Source organism: Gymnoscopelus microlampas (assembly GCF_963454915.1).
Source record: "Gymnoscopelus microlampas genome assembly, chromosome: 4".
In the NCBI taxonomy this organism is placed as follows: Eukaryota; Metazoa; Chordata; class Actinopteri; order Myctophiformes; family Myctophidae; genus Gymnoscopelus; species Gymnoscopelus microlampas.
The window spans coordinates 45237603-45251220 of record NC_139941.1 but is presented as its reverse complement, the minus strand read 5'-3'; the positions used below and the strand labels follow the sequence as shown (position 1 = coordinate 45251220).

General features: G+C 39.4%; 1 protein-coding gene across 2 annotated transcripts; it reads right to left on the bottom strand.

Moving 5' to 3' along the window:
* Nucleotides 1-329: 329 nt before the first annotated feature.
* On the bottom strand, nt 330-4723 carry LOC311043767 (Golgi-associated plant pathogenesis-related protein 1-like). Of its 2 annotated transcripts, none has more exons than XM_084055127.1 (6): nt 4642-4723; nt 4277-4305; nt 2870-3079; nt 2436-2513; nt 1212-1361; nt 330-552 (listed from the first exon to the last, which is right to left on the bottom strand). In XM_084055127.1, exons 2-6 carry the CDS (start codon nt 4281-4283, stop codon nt 482-484), a joined length of 516 nt encoding a protein of 171 aa, XP_083911253.1. In that variant the 5' UTR covers nt 4284-4305; nt 4642-4723; the 3' UTR covers nt 330-481. The 2 variants fall into 2 exon arrangements, with proteins under 2 accessions (XP_083911253.1, XP_083911254.1); XM_084055128.1 differs by having other exon boundaries at nt 346-575.
* Nucleotides 4724-13618: the final 8895 nt, after the last annotated feature.

Sequence of the window (13618 nt, the reverse complement as noted above, 5' to 3'; positions counted from 1 at the left end):
ATAAAGTCAATGCAAGCTTACATGGAGTGAAAAAGCGAAAAAGCGAAGCAAAAAAGCGTCTTTTAATTATTCGGAACAAGTCCGAATTTTGCGTATATTCGCATATTCGCCGGTGTGTAATGACCTGTACAAATGACAACCAGGTAGGATGTGCATGTTATGTCTCCAGTGAGCTTAATGTTTGCACACAGATGAGCTGAGAGAGTTTACTCAAATATGACTGGAATTGTATTTGTCTCAATACTTCCATGAAATTAGCTTCTTTCTTTCGACCATTTTAAGATGAAACGTTTTCACAAATGTTAAAGAAACTCAACTTGAATACATTGCTTTATGAATTTTATTGTGCCAGCTTTCCCAAATGCATTAGACATGAAAAAACATCAGATTTACAAAACACACAAAACAGACAAAAGTAAAACATGATGAAAAGAGAGACAGTGATGAGAGAGAGAGAGACTCTCCGGGTTCTCCGGGTTGTTTAAAGTAACGTGCAGTCTTTTCTGTTCTTTCCGTTCCCATCACTGGAAGCAGTGCCGCTGTTGCCGTCAGCTGTAAAATGTACAGCCTTTACACTGGAATGTGACAACAAAACCACATGAGGTATACGTCTGCTTGTCTGGTAGGAAATGCTAGAAGACTATTAAAGCTCATGCAGACCTTAATGTTGTTAACGACATTAAAGGGTGTGTATAAGTGTTAATTATTTGTTAAAATAAGTAATAAATAGCTCTATATTCTGATAGCAATCATTGCAATACAGTAGAGGTGGGCAATGATTTTCCATGGGGGTCCACATGAGAAATAGATCAGGCTTCTATGTGGGTCGGACACAAATCAACTTCAATTTCACTTTATTGGCACGTCACTAGTTAGTTTTCTGTACAAGCTATACCCACAAAGTTATGTTTTAAATAATAATGAGAATAGAATATCAAATATACATGAGTACTCAAAAAATAAGAGAGAGCACCTCAGTCTCTTTTGCAAATAAATGAGAAATAAGACGGAGCACCTCAGTCTCTTGATTGATCAGTCAAATACAGTATGTATGGAGTGGGAAGCACCCTGTTATTGACCACTGATTACTATTGGAATATAGATCTTTAACCTTTTAACAAAAACACTTACTGGTACACCCCTTTTAAATGCAGAAACTTCAAATAAAAATGTGGCCAGTAGGTCGAGCCAGTGCTACAGTGCTGTGTTACCTTTGGGGAGGACATTCTTCTCAAAGTTTCCCTCCATGATCATGTTGCCGGCGGGCCTGTACTGGCCCACTACAAAGGCCTTCTTACCATCGGTGGCCATGCCCACACCCACCTCCGTGGAATCCTTCCACACCACCTGAGTGAAATGACCTGCAAGGGGAGCCACCACAGCATGCATCAGATTCTCTTAGTGGTTTATGTGGGTATTTTCACACACAAAGACGCATGCACAAGAGTGTATACACAACAAGACATAGATAGATACTAGCATATCTTCATGTCGGGCAGAAACCTTGTATCTCTATATTTTTGTCTTTTTGTCTTCTCATAAATTAGTGCCCTAATTCTATACTTCGCTGTATGACAGTGTTGCGCTAAAGTAGAGATACATCACAATACATCACGATGTGACGCATTGTGAGCTTGTAGATCTGTTATTCGTGCTTTTTCATATATATATATATATATTTATATATTTTAAATATTTGCCTATAATGACATGCCCAAAATAGGGACGCTAGATTGAAAGTTTGTCTGAAAAAGTAACCTTTTTGGATATACAAGATTTCTGCTAAAAACAACGATATGTGTACACACAAAACCATGCAGGACGCACAGACAGACATACTTACACAAGTGCACTCTTAGACGCCGACAGATACACACTTGAATACACAAAGATATACAAACACATACGTACATACACATGCCTCACAGACACATACAATAGACATAGTTAAGACATATTATTCACATTCCACCATGCACATACATGTACACAAAGAAGCACCTGGTGGACATAACGTAATGTGTTTCTAATGTGCATTAGTTAAGCTGGGTCAGCATGGGTAGGGTTGGGATACGAAACTGGAGGATTCGGAGGAACCGGAATCGGCTCCATCACATTTGGAACCGTTTATGGAACCGGTTTATCACACTGTCAGATCTGGTTTGTGGACTTAATGTCTGCTATACAATTACAATACCAAGGGTTCTCAAACGTTTCAATTTCAATGACCACCAAATGAACACCCTCAAGTAATCCTTTTGGTCCCTGTACCTCACTTTAAGAACCAGTAAGGTGTATATAGGAATACATAGGAATGGTTAAAGCGAACCGCTAAGGAATCGGACCGTTAAGAGGGAATCGTTAAGGAACCGGAATCGTTAACATCCTAAAGGATCCAGACCCTAAGCATGGATGAGTTGAGTTATTGCATTTACCAGTGTTGGAGCCAAAGCCAGGCTTGGACCAGCTGTAGTCCTTGATCTCACCGTACCAGCTGTCAACAGCCTCCTTCCCTATGTCACACAGCATGTGAAAAGTTATGTTACAACGCAATGATACAACAAAGAGGCAGACTGTCTATAATGCATAATTTGCATACTGTATATTTCATGGACTCCTCTCTATTTTGTGTGTTGTACTGGAAGGTCCTGTTGGACGTATGTCACATGTGTTAATATTTATTAATTTAGGTATTAATGTATTATTTATATGTCCCATCATTAGTGGCCCATAGACAACGTGTTGTCTTATAGGTTTATTGTACTTAAGTTCATTTGTCATAACCATTGAGGCAAATTAGTTATTTGGGCACACACAACCACAGATCAGCTGGGACTATTAGGAAGGATGCTATGACTATCTATCTTACCAGTCAGTTTAATCTGGGCGCTGCTGGATGCAAAGTAGACGTTCTCGCCATCATCGGTGCTGCTGTGCTCCAAATTGCCAAGTGATAGCAAGTGGTTGGCCCATTCCTGCGCAGCATTGTTCAACTCGGTGCTCAAGGTCAGCGCAGGAGTAGAATGATTCTTCCTCATTTCATTGTGGGTGTCAAGGAACTCTTTTCTAAAGCTATTATCTGTAGACAAAAAAAGAAAAAACAAAACACAATAGTCGGAATAATTTCAGAATGATTCATAATAGTGTTGGTAATTCGTAAACCCACAATGTCCCAAACAAACAACACCAGAACAGGTTTATAATAATTGTAGCCTGCTTTAGAAGTTAATTAGTGGTATACTGTATCAATACACCGAGCGAGAGAAAGCAAACAAAGCCCTTCTTGTGGGAGGTGTCTAAGCCTCAGCCATAGACCGCTCATTATGTTGTGTGTGACAAACAGAAAACAATTTAAAACAATTATTTCCTCCTTTTTTTCCATCTGTGGCAGGTGTTACCTCCAATGCAATCCCTGAGCCATAACCTTCTTGAGTTATTATTAGTACAAGCATCAGAACAATAAAACATTCCTGTCATCCTAGCATGATCATGGAAATGTGAAATAACTTTGAATAACTAACCAGGGCTAATGTAGAGGGATGGAACAATTGTTGCCAGGGTACCAAATGTACTTAATTGAAAAAAATCTAAATCAAAGAAGGTAACTTTACGCCACCTAGTAATTAACAGTATATAATTATTTTCCAGTCATCTTTCCAGTCTGTCTAGGCCAGTGGTTCCCAAACCGTGTGCAGAGGAACAGTATTTTCACTATGAATACAGGTGTGCCTGGAGTCTTTGCTTGTCCATTGGTGTGCCTTGGGCACAAGAAGTTTGAAAACCACTGGTCTTAGACTATCAGAAGCATCTCTAAAATGAACAGGTATATGGGGATAGGATTAATTACCAGAACTAACAAGCTGAATAGTCCTTGTACATAACAATAGTTATTCTCTATTGTTCTCTATTGTAATACCCTTATGGGTATTACAAGGTAAGTAACCTGAACTCCATCGAGGAGGAATTTATAGTTGTGTTTCAACACAACCTTGTAATACCCATAAGGGTGCATTTGGTTGCATTTGTACACTCTCTGAGTTACAAATGAATAAATAAGGATTTATGAGAAATTATATATATATATATATATATATATATATATATATATATATATATATATATATATATATATATATATATATATATATATAAATATAAATAAATATATATATATATATATATATATATATATATATATATATATATATATATATATATATATATATATATAATATTTTTTTTTACAAATGTACTGTAAATGTAACTGAGCACTAACCTGCCATTGTGTCTAATGTCTTGAGTTGCCTGGAATGAAAAAACAACAAAAAAGACAAACAACATATAAACAGTTAACAAACGCTGAAGCACTTATGGGAAAAAAGGATGGTCTGCAAATGAATAATACCCAGAACAGTTCAGAAATTGTTCAAAACTTTAACAGTTTAAGCTTCTTTAAACTTTTACATTTGGTGCAACAATAACTATTTTGAGATGATAGATGAAAAACGAAGAACTAAACTTAACTAAATTAAGGGTGATAAAAAAACAAAGCACTTTATTCAAATGATTCAATATTAATCTACAGACAGCATGCAAACTCCCTTCTCTCTGCTCTATAGTAAGCCCTCATACAGTACTCACCTGGTGGGAAATGAACCAAATGTCTGAAGGTAGGTCCTTGTGAAGATGAAGTTGCTCTGCTGTTTCTAAGTCAGCACTTATATAGCATGAGCTGCACCTCTGTTTCCCCAACTTTACATGTGGAGGAGGAGACAGACGCACACACCCCTAGCTTGTAATTATTACACTGTGGCTCTACATCTTTTGTTGCTTTGCATACCAAAGAGGACGTTTGGAGTACGGTCACCAGACATCCTGTTTCAAGCTGGGTGTCCACAAGTCCGGGGAAATATATGTAAAACACAAAACCTGTTTTTTCAGAATTCACAACCAAATTGTCCTGCTTTTCAACACAATTAAAATGACACTTGTTTTGAGCACTTTTTACTTTATGTTTATCATGTTTTGTTCTGTTTGAAAGGTGCAGTCACTAGGTGTGCTGGCTAAGTGCTAAAATAATTGTCCTCCATCCTGATGACAAATGCCAGGCTATAAAAAAAGAAAGAAAAAAATATTGTCAAAAATAGTCGATCTACGAGCTCACAAAGTGTCGTATTGTGAGCTTGTAGATCGACTATTTACGCTATTTTGAAAGAGGGCTTAAGTGGTTAAGGGTTTCGGTGTGGGTGTGAAAATATGGTGCACCCTAATTTAGAGGAGCTCACACTTAAGCTGCACCTTTATCCAGTAGCCTACATTTGCAAGCTTTTGGCCACGGTTAATGTGATGCCATTCTTTTGCCATCCTGGTGTTAAACTTGCTGCAAAGTTAAAGGATATAGATTTTCATTCCCGTCTAAAATCACAAAGAAAGATGCGCTTTTGGCATTCAGACTTCTGATCCAATTACAACAAAACAAAGCAATTTTGGCATCATTTGTTTAGAGTAAATTGGCTTGCGGGGAGGAGGGTTGACGACTGTGGCTTGGGTATGTCACGGAATCTCTCTGTTGTTATTCAACTTGCTGTAACACAGAACTTCTGTGTTACTACTGTAGGTTTGCCCAGCTTTGCTGTACTTAACTGTAAATCCACTTGATAATAGGCAAGACTCCTGCCCCAATCGAGTTACCTCCCTGGATTACCCCAAAAGATTAAACAATAACACCTTTGACAATGTCAAGTACCAGGGATTAATTAGAGTAATTTAGGCGTATAGAGAAACCATGCATTTGCCAGACAAAAGCACATAAACAGAGTGTGGTTCCCTGAGAGCAAGTCATGGGCCTGCCCTGCGAAACAGGCTCTGGTGAACACTTGTCCATAAAGCACCCATGTTCATTCCTTCCTGCTGTCCAACAGTGTTTAGCTGCAGTTACCACCGCTTTTAACAAGTTGGGGGCCTGAATGAAACCCAGACAAGCAGAAGACTTCAAAAGCACATGGCACTCATTAGCCAACCGTTAAAAGGCTGTATCTCCAGGGCCTTAATGCATGGCTATGTTTACTGTAAAAATCTAGCAAAAAGGCTTGTATAATCTGTATGCGATGATGATTATGCTTACTTTACAATTTTCAAATGCACTACTATGTTGCGCCGAAGATGATAGTACAATGGCACGGCTTCTTCAGCTGGGGTTGCCCAAAGTAAAACAACCTTGTAGAATTCACATGTTGTAGGTTCATGTTTGCAAAGAAATACGATTTTTATTTCTTCTTACTTTATTCTAGTTTTTGTGATTATTTGCTGTAGAAGCCAGTACACTCTCACAATCCATATGATAGCATTTCAGTTGTCAGTCTGTCTGTCTGTTTGTGTGTGTATCATTTAGGCATACTGTTACTCACAAGCCATGTTTTTTTAAAACAATATATTTATTGACATTTTTCAGTATGACTCAACAGTATGACAGTATGACTCTTGTGTTAACAAAATGCCTTCAAACAATCAAACAAAAACAGAGCAGACAGACATCACATAAAAATATATACACAATAACAATAACATTACTCAATGTACAATATTGGGCTTGAACTTTCATAATGGTGGGTTATGATCCATGCACCCCTAAAACGCCATGCACGCTTCCTAAAATAGCATGCCAAGCCTACACCAAAACCCAGGCCCACCCCCTAAAACGCCATGTTATGCCCACGTCAAAACAGCCCAAACATGGCACGGCACTCCCATACCCATGACAAAACAGCATAATGAGCATAATTATTAATAATAATAATAATTATAGCTCAGATTTATATAGTGCTTTTCTAAGTACCCAAAATCGCTTTACATAAAATAAAAGGAACCAACTTTCTTAAGAAAAATCAGAAAAGAATAAAAAGAGAAGTGCTAGATTGAAAATGATAAAAGGCTAAGCATGGGCTGGGGGGACATCTTAACTCGGCCTCAGCTGGGAAAGGCTATCCTGAAGAGATGGGTTTTGAGTGTGGTTTTGAAGGAATTAAGGGAGGGGGCGTCTTTAAGACCAATGGCACTCACTGGCATTTTGAGTAAATTTAAGGGGATGTCAATCACTTATTAACATCTCTTTAGTGTAGTTAGAATGTTTTATGAACACTATCGATAAGCACTTACAGCAGTCTAAAAACTATGCCAGTAGAGATTGTAGTTAAGCTTTTACTTAAACACACTCTGATAAAGAAGCTCTTTGTTTTGACTGTTAATAGTAATCTTATACTTGACCTCAGAGAGTGGCTTATAATGGTAGTTCTGACCAAGTTCATCTAAATACATGTGAACCACAAGGCTTAATTCACCTGTAGCTCACCAGTATTCACCACACTGGTGAATACTATTAATATTAAGTGGTGTCTAATGTTAAGCTTTGATTGTTTAGGCATTATGTTAGAGATGGATATGTTTTGGTAAAAGGTGAAATACATAATCAGTTAGGCGTTAGGTTAAAGAACCTAAACCCTATGTATAGAGTATTTTGTTAACTTGGGTGCTCTAACTCAAGTTCAAGTTCACAATCTACAACATTTGAAGTTGTAGATCTTCTATTTTCTCTGAATGTTAACCTATTATTATGCCCAGAATAGGGATGCTGGGGTTCATGTGGTCAAGTTCAGATGTGGCCTTGGTGTGGTCAATGCCAGATCTGGGAGGGCAGTTAAGCCAATGAGATTCCATGAGCTCAAACTCCCAAAATTGGGTACTGGTTCAGGAGCCTGATGTAATTCTTTTTGCATTTTATGCTTTGTTTTCTGATAGGAGAGTATTGTAGAGAGAGACATATACAACAAAAGCGGAAGTCTTGCTCTCAACTTCTGTCTCTCAAGGAACAATGGTCAGTGGAGTAACTGGCTGCAGCGCCAGCCATAGTTGTGCACATTTTAGGAGACAAAACGGTCTTAAAAGATCAGACTGAAGGTATGCAAGGCTTTGTTAAACGCCTCAGGTGTTGCCGGGCAAGGTTACAAAGTCAAATGTCAAAGATTTGAACTGACTGTAGTGTCTGAAGGACGCCTTGGGATGCTTTTAAGCTGCACTATGCCTGTCTCAAGTATGCAGGCATGTTTTCTGACCGCACAAATACAGAGTATAGGGTGTGACACAGCTATTTGTTTTTATGGTGTGTGTGTGTGTGTGTGTGTGTGTGTGTGTGTGTGTGTGTGCGTGTGTGTGTGCGTGTGCGTGTGCGCTCTCGTGTGTGTTTGTGTGTGGCCTTGCGTGCACATGTGTGTATCTGTGTGTGTGTGCGTTTTTCTTTTATGTTTAGACGTCCTCTTTGGTTTTCAAACTGTGGGTCGGGATTTATATGTGGGTCTCAGCAGGAGGCCAGGTGCATGCATGCACAATTTCAAAGCATGCATTGTTATTTTAGATACAATTCCATGCAGTTGTGTTACATATCTGTTTGTAAACTGAATGTACATTTCTATTGTAAATTGCTGTTTAAAATAGGTGATCTTGACATGCCTTGCATGTCTAATTTGATCATTGGTATGTTTGGTGGCTGAAAAGGGTAATAAAATAAACACAAACAAACCTAATAAAACACTTTATTAAGGCTAAGAAGAAATAAAAAGAACTCTAAAAACAAATTAAAAATAGAACGCCAAATTGAAAATAGAATGGCAAAAACAACTAAAAGCAAAGAAATAAAAGAACTCTAAAAGCAAATAAAAAATAGAACGGCAAAACAACAAGTGCTAGGGGGGCGGGATTAGTTGAGGGAAAGTACGTCTGAAGAGGTGGGTTTTTAACGGTGTTTTTTTAAAAGATGAGAGAGCGGGCAGCTTTGAAGTGGGTTGGAAGTGAATTACACAGAGAGGGAATAATGTATTGATAAACAATATGCCGCACATAGATAAATGTTAATGTTGATAACGAGAATACTTATTTTACTCATATTACAAAATACTTGGCGAGTCCTGAGCCAAAAGTACCTCCACACTCCACAGGTGTGTGTCATGGCATGAAAGGGTTTGGAAACCTCTGCAGTAGAGGACATGGAAATGTCATGTACTACAGTACAGTATATCGTCACTGTCGGCAGTGGTGTAAAGTAACTTAAGTACATTTACTCAAGTAACTGTACTTAAGTAAAATCTTTAGGTACTTTTACTTTACTGGAGTAATTCCAATTGTCTATACTTTTACTTCTACTCCACTACATCTCAGAGGCAAATATTGCACTTTTACTCCACTACAATTATTTGAAAGCTTTAGTTACTAGTTACTTTGCAAACATAAATTATTACATTATGAAACATACATTAACCACTTTAGCCCTATTTTATACCTAGGCTATTTGAAAATAGCCAATCTACAAGCTCACAACGTGTCGCATGAGCTTGTAGATCTGCTATTTTCAAACATTTTAGTACTTTTAATTTTGGTACTTTTAGTACATTTTGATACCAATACTTTTGTACTTTTACTCAAGTAAATTTTGAATTCCGGACTTTTACTTTAACAGAGTACTTCTGCATTGCAATATTGATACTTTTACTTAAGTAAAACGTTTGAGTACTTTTTCCACCACTGACTGTCGGGTGACGTCCAAAGCCGTTACTTTTCAGGAAATGGGAGAAAAAAAAGAACCTGTATTCCGATGGATCCATTGGAACACAGGTGTAGTCATTATTAAGTTACTACTAAGTCACAAGCTTGTTAATACTTTTCATTGGTTAAATATTATAAACCCTACAAACAGCCGTCCTTAATTGAGCATGTCATTATAGGTGCAATATTTCAAAAGATTTCACAATTTATCCGAATTATAAAACAATAACACTATTAACAGTAAACTGTTGCAGTGGCACATATTTTATTGTTAGAAAAATCACTGAGTGTTGGCCTGGACCGCCGGCGTAGCGGTCCAGGCACAGCGCGCTGCGGGTTCGACTCCCTATCCCGGCGGCCTTTACTGCATGTCACTCCCCATCTCTCTCCCCATTTCCTGTCAAGACTGCTATCCTATCAATAAAGACATAAAAGCCACAAAAAAAGTGTTGACAGACATACCACTCACTGTACAATCCATGACATCAACAGTCTCACATTTGTGGTTCGGGTGCGACGGATTTGCATAAAGCCATAGCCTCAAACACCTGTTTTGGCATGTCTTAAATAGAGGTAAATGTCAGGTTCTGACTGAGTTGTTAAGTGAGTGTTTGAGGAATGCAAGGCTTTGTTGAAGGACGGGGGCTACAATCCTGCCTTATGGGGACATATGGCCTATAGGGCAGGATCTCCTGTTTCTGCAGCCTGGGCAGCTTGATGTACACCTGTAATACCACTGTCTGCAGTGTTCAATTGAATTCACCTCACTTTAATTGAATTCGATTCCATTTTTTTAATGGCAATTAGATTTTGGGCTAAAAACAAACAGGAAACTCACACATGCACCGACAGACATTTACAAGCAAAAGAGCTGTTTGTGACTACAGTATGTTGGACTGCAACATAGTCATTTAAAACAAATGAATAATGAATAAAGATAACAAATAAACAGAGTGGGTCCAACAATGGCAAGACTCCCGTGTGGATTGTGTGACTGAAAGATGGAATGGTCTGCAGTTTTTGGTGTTTCTGTCATGCAAGCATTTTGTTTTCCTAGTCATCACGTTAGAGATGGATAGGTGTTTGGAGGTACACACGTATTCAGTTTAGGCCTTAGGCTATAGATTGTTAAACGCCTACAAGCTCACAATTATCTACACTTGCACAATGATCTGAGCTCACAATGTAGGTCCAACCAGTCAGATAGGAAGAACACCACTTACTTGGTTAAGTGGTGTTGTTCCTATCTGACTGCCAGGACCTACCAGGTTAGTTGCTTTCACCTCATCTCTCTCTCTCTCTCTTTGATGTGTACTTGCTATCCAAGTTGTTGCACATACTTGTTTTCTTAATACTCTAATAATTACTCTACAACCCTGTTATTGGTGTATGGTGCTGACTACACCTTGCACTTTGTAAGTCACTCTGGATAAGAGCATCCGCTAAAACATCTCACATTTGTTTAAACCTACAAACCTGGACAAATTATACTCAAATAATCTGGATGAATAGCACTCCTGGAAAAATATGTTTGTTTGTTTGTTTGGGGAGGAGGGTATTCTGGATTGGTATCGGGTGTTTGGATGAACTGCGTTTTTAAGCTGCTGTGCCTGTCTCAATCATGACAGACAAGATGTCTTACACACCCATATTATGCTGTACACACAAACACATGGGTGTGACACACACAACTATGTATTTGTGTCTGAGTTTCTGTGTTTGTGCAGCTAATAATACAATAGAGTGTATCACTTTATTGTTTATTGGAACACCAGCTCAGTGGCCTTGCGATTAGAGTGTCTGCTCTGAGATTGGGAGGTCGGGGTTCGATTCCACAGACTATAAAAATGGGACCCAATGCCTCCCCGCCTGGCACTCAGCATCAATGGTTGGATTGGGGTAAGTCCCTGGACATACTAGCATCACGTCCAGGGGGTGTGCGTGTACATCAAGCTGCCTCACGCTACAGAAACAGGAGATAGGCTCCTGCTCTACAGTATAGGCCACATGGCTCGGCAAGGCTTACTTTCCACCTAAACTGTACTTTTACTGTGCACACAGTGGAATTAAGAATTTATATTATTGACATGACATACCATACTTCTAAGATGGACACTGTTGAAGGGATCGGACCTGTGTCCCTCTGGCTCGAGGATAGTCTCTGTGACAACCAGGGCCAGCCCAGGACTTACAAATATGTCCAAATAGGATCCTACCACAGTGGAAAAATGAAACATTCTGGATATTATTGTCTGCTCATTCTCAAGAAATCCCCGTCCCGCTGATGTTTCTATCTGCCTTTGTTCAAAGTTTCCCAACTCTAAACACTCCATCTATGGAGAATACAGTACATACTTTCGCCATCTGTGTTCTATTTCTAAAAACTGTACAATTTGAGCCTGTTTTTGTTTGACCACAATTCTAAAAAAAACAAAGCAGGATCTCTGTTTGTGAATCACTTGGGGGTAGGCGAACTGGGCGGTCTGTTACAATGAGGCTCAGCAAGAGATTCAACTCTTTTACTGGAAGTTGCAGATCATCGTTTTATTATTATTGAAACCCGACCTCCCAATCGGACACTCTAAACCGTTGGTTCTCAAAGTGGGGTCCGGGGACCCCCAGGGGTACTTGAGGGGGTTCCAGTGGGTCCCCAGCTAAATGATGGATAGGAACCAAATGGACCCTTATGGGTCTGTAACTCTGAGAGTGTACAAATGGAACCAAATGGACCCTAACGGGTCCATTTGGTTCCATTTGTACACTCTCAGAGTTAAATGAACATTGATTTTACAATATAAATTGGGGTCCCAGAGATAGAAATGCCATTAAATGGGGGTCAGTCGCCCTAATGCATGTCAAACTGGGGGGTCCTTGAAATTAAAATGGTTGAAAATCACTGCTAGAATCTTCTCTTATGGGGGTCCTTGGCATATATTTTCAGATGGGGGTCCGTGGGGCCAATAGGTGTCAATTTGGGGGTCCTTGACATGAAAAAGTTTGAGAACCAAGGCTCTAAACCACAAGCCCACTGAGCTGGTCACCATACTACCATATTACCATTCTTCAAAATATCCTGTGTGTAAAAGTCTACTAGTATTTTGTTACTTTTGTAAATGTGTTGAGTTGATTTGTTGAATCGATCACACCACCATGGAACTGTGTGTGTGCAGGTCCACAGCCGTGTCGAGATCAGGTGCCTTGGACGTTACCCTAGAATGTCCCATAAAACAGCCAGGTGTGTTGTTGAGGTGTACGTGAGTAAGACATGTCAACCCTCACCTCGTTAATCAAGTGGTCAGATGGGTGGGCCGCATGCCTTTTCAGAGCCTGTTTATTTTCATGGTGGTACTGTAAATAGCAACTTCAATCGTACTATGTTGGTTCCATCGATCTAAGCCGGACGTTCCGAAACACAATCAATTGATCGATTATTAAAACAAAATGTTCAAGGTTTTAAACACGTTTTTTTTACATTATTATTCTTTAAATATTAATGTTATATTAACATAAACATCTTAGTGTTTGGCAATTATTTGGGAGCCCACTTGCGATACCCTCACGGTCCACCAGTGGGCCCCGGCCCACGGGCTGAGAATCGCTGTGTTACTGCATTTGGTGTTACAGCCATAGGCTTCTTCACCTGTGTGCTGAAGAACACCCTGTAATAAGGACGTTTGGGGCTCCTATGCTGGGCTACAGTGTGGTCATTAAAGCTTCTGGCATGCTGCTTTAGCTTAGGGGGGGGTGGGTGGGTGGGTGTGTGTGTGTGTGTGTGTGTGTGTGTGTGTGTGTGTGTGTGTGTGTGTGTGTGTGTGTGTGTGTGTGTGTGTGTGTGTGTGTGTGTGTGTGTGTGTGTGTGTGTGTGTGTGTGTGTGTGTGTGTGTGTGTGTGTGTGTGTGTGTGTGTGTGTGTGCGTGCGTGCGTGCGTGCGTGCGTAGGCCTATGTGTTGTGAAAGACTTCTTCCCACCTTAAAGCACATGCTGGAGATCTTTAAAACCTCCAAATAAACACAGGCTCAAAGAGATT

Coding starts and splice junctions, on each gene's coding strand:
- LOC311043767 (XM_084055127.1), bottom strand. Junction 2,514..2,869: donor CGCCCAGATTAAACTGACTG/GTAAGATAGATA, acceptor TGTGTGACATAG/GGAAGGAGGCTGTTGACAGC. Junction 1,362..2,435: donor TGGCTTTGGCTCCAACACTG/GTAAATGCAATA, acceptor CTCCCCTTGCAG/GTCATTTCACTCAGGTGGTG.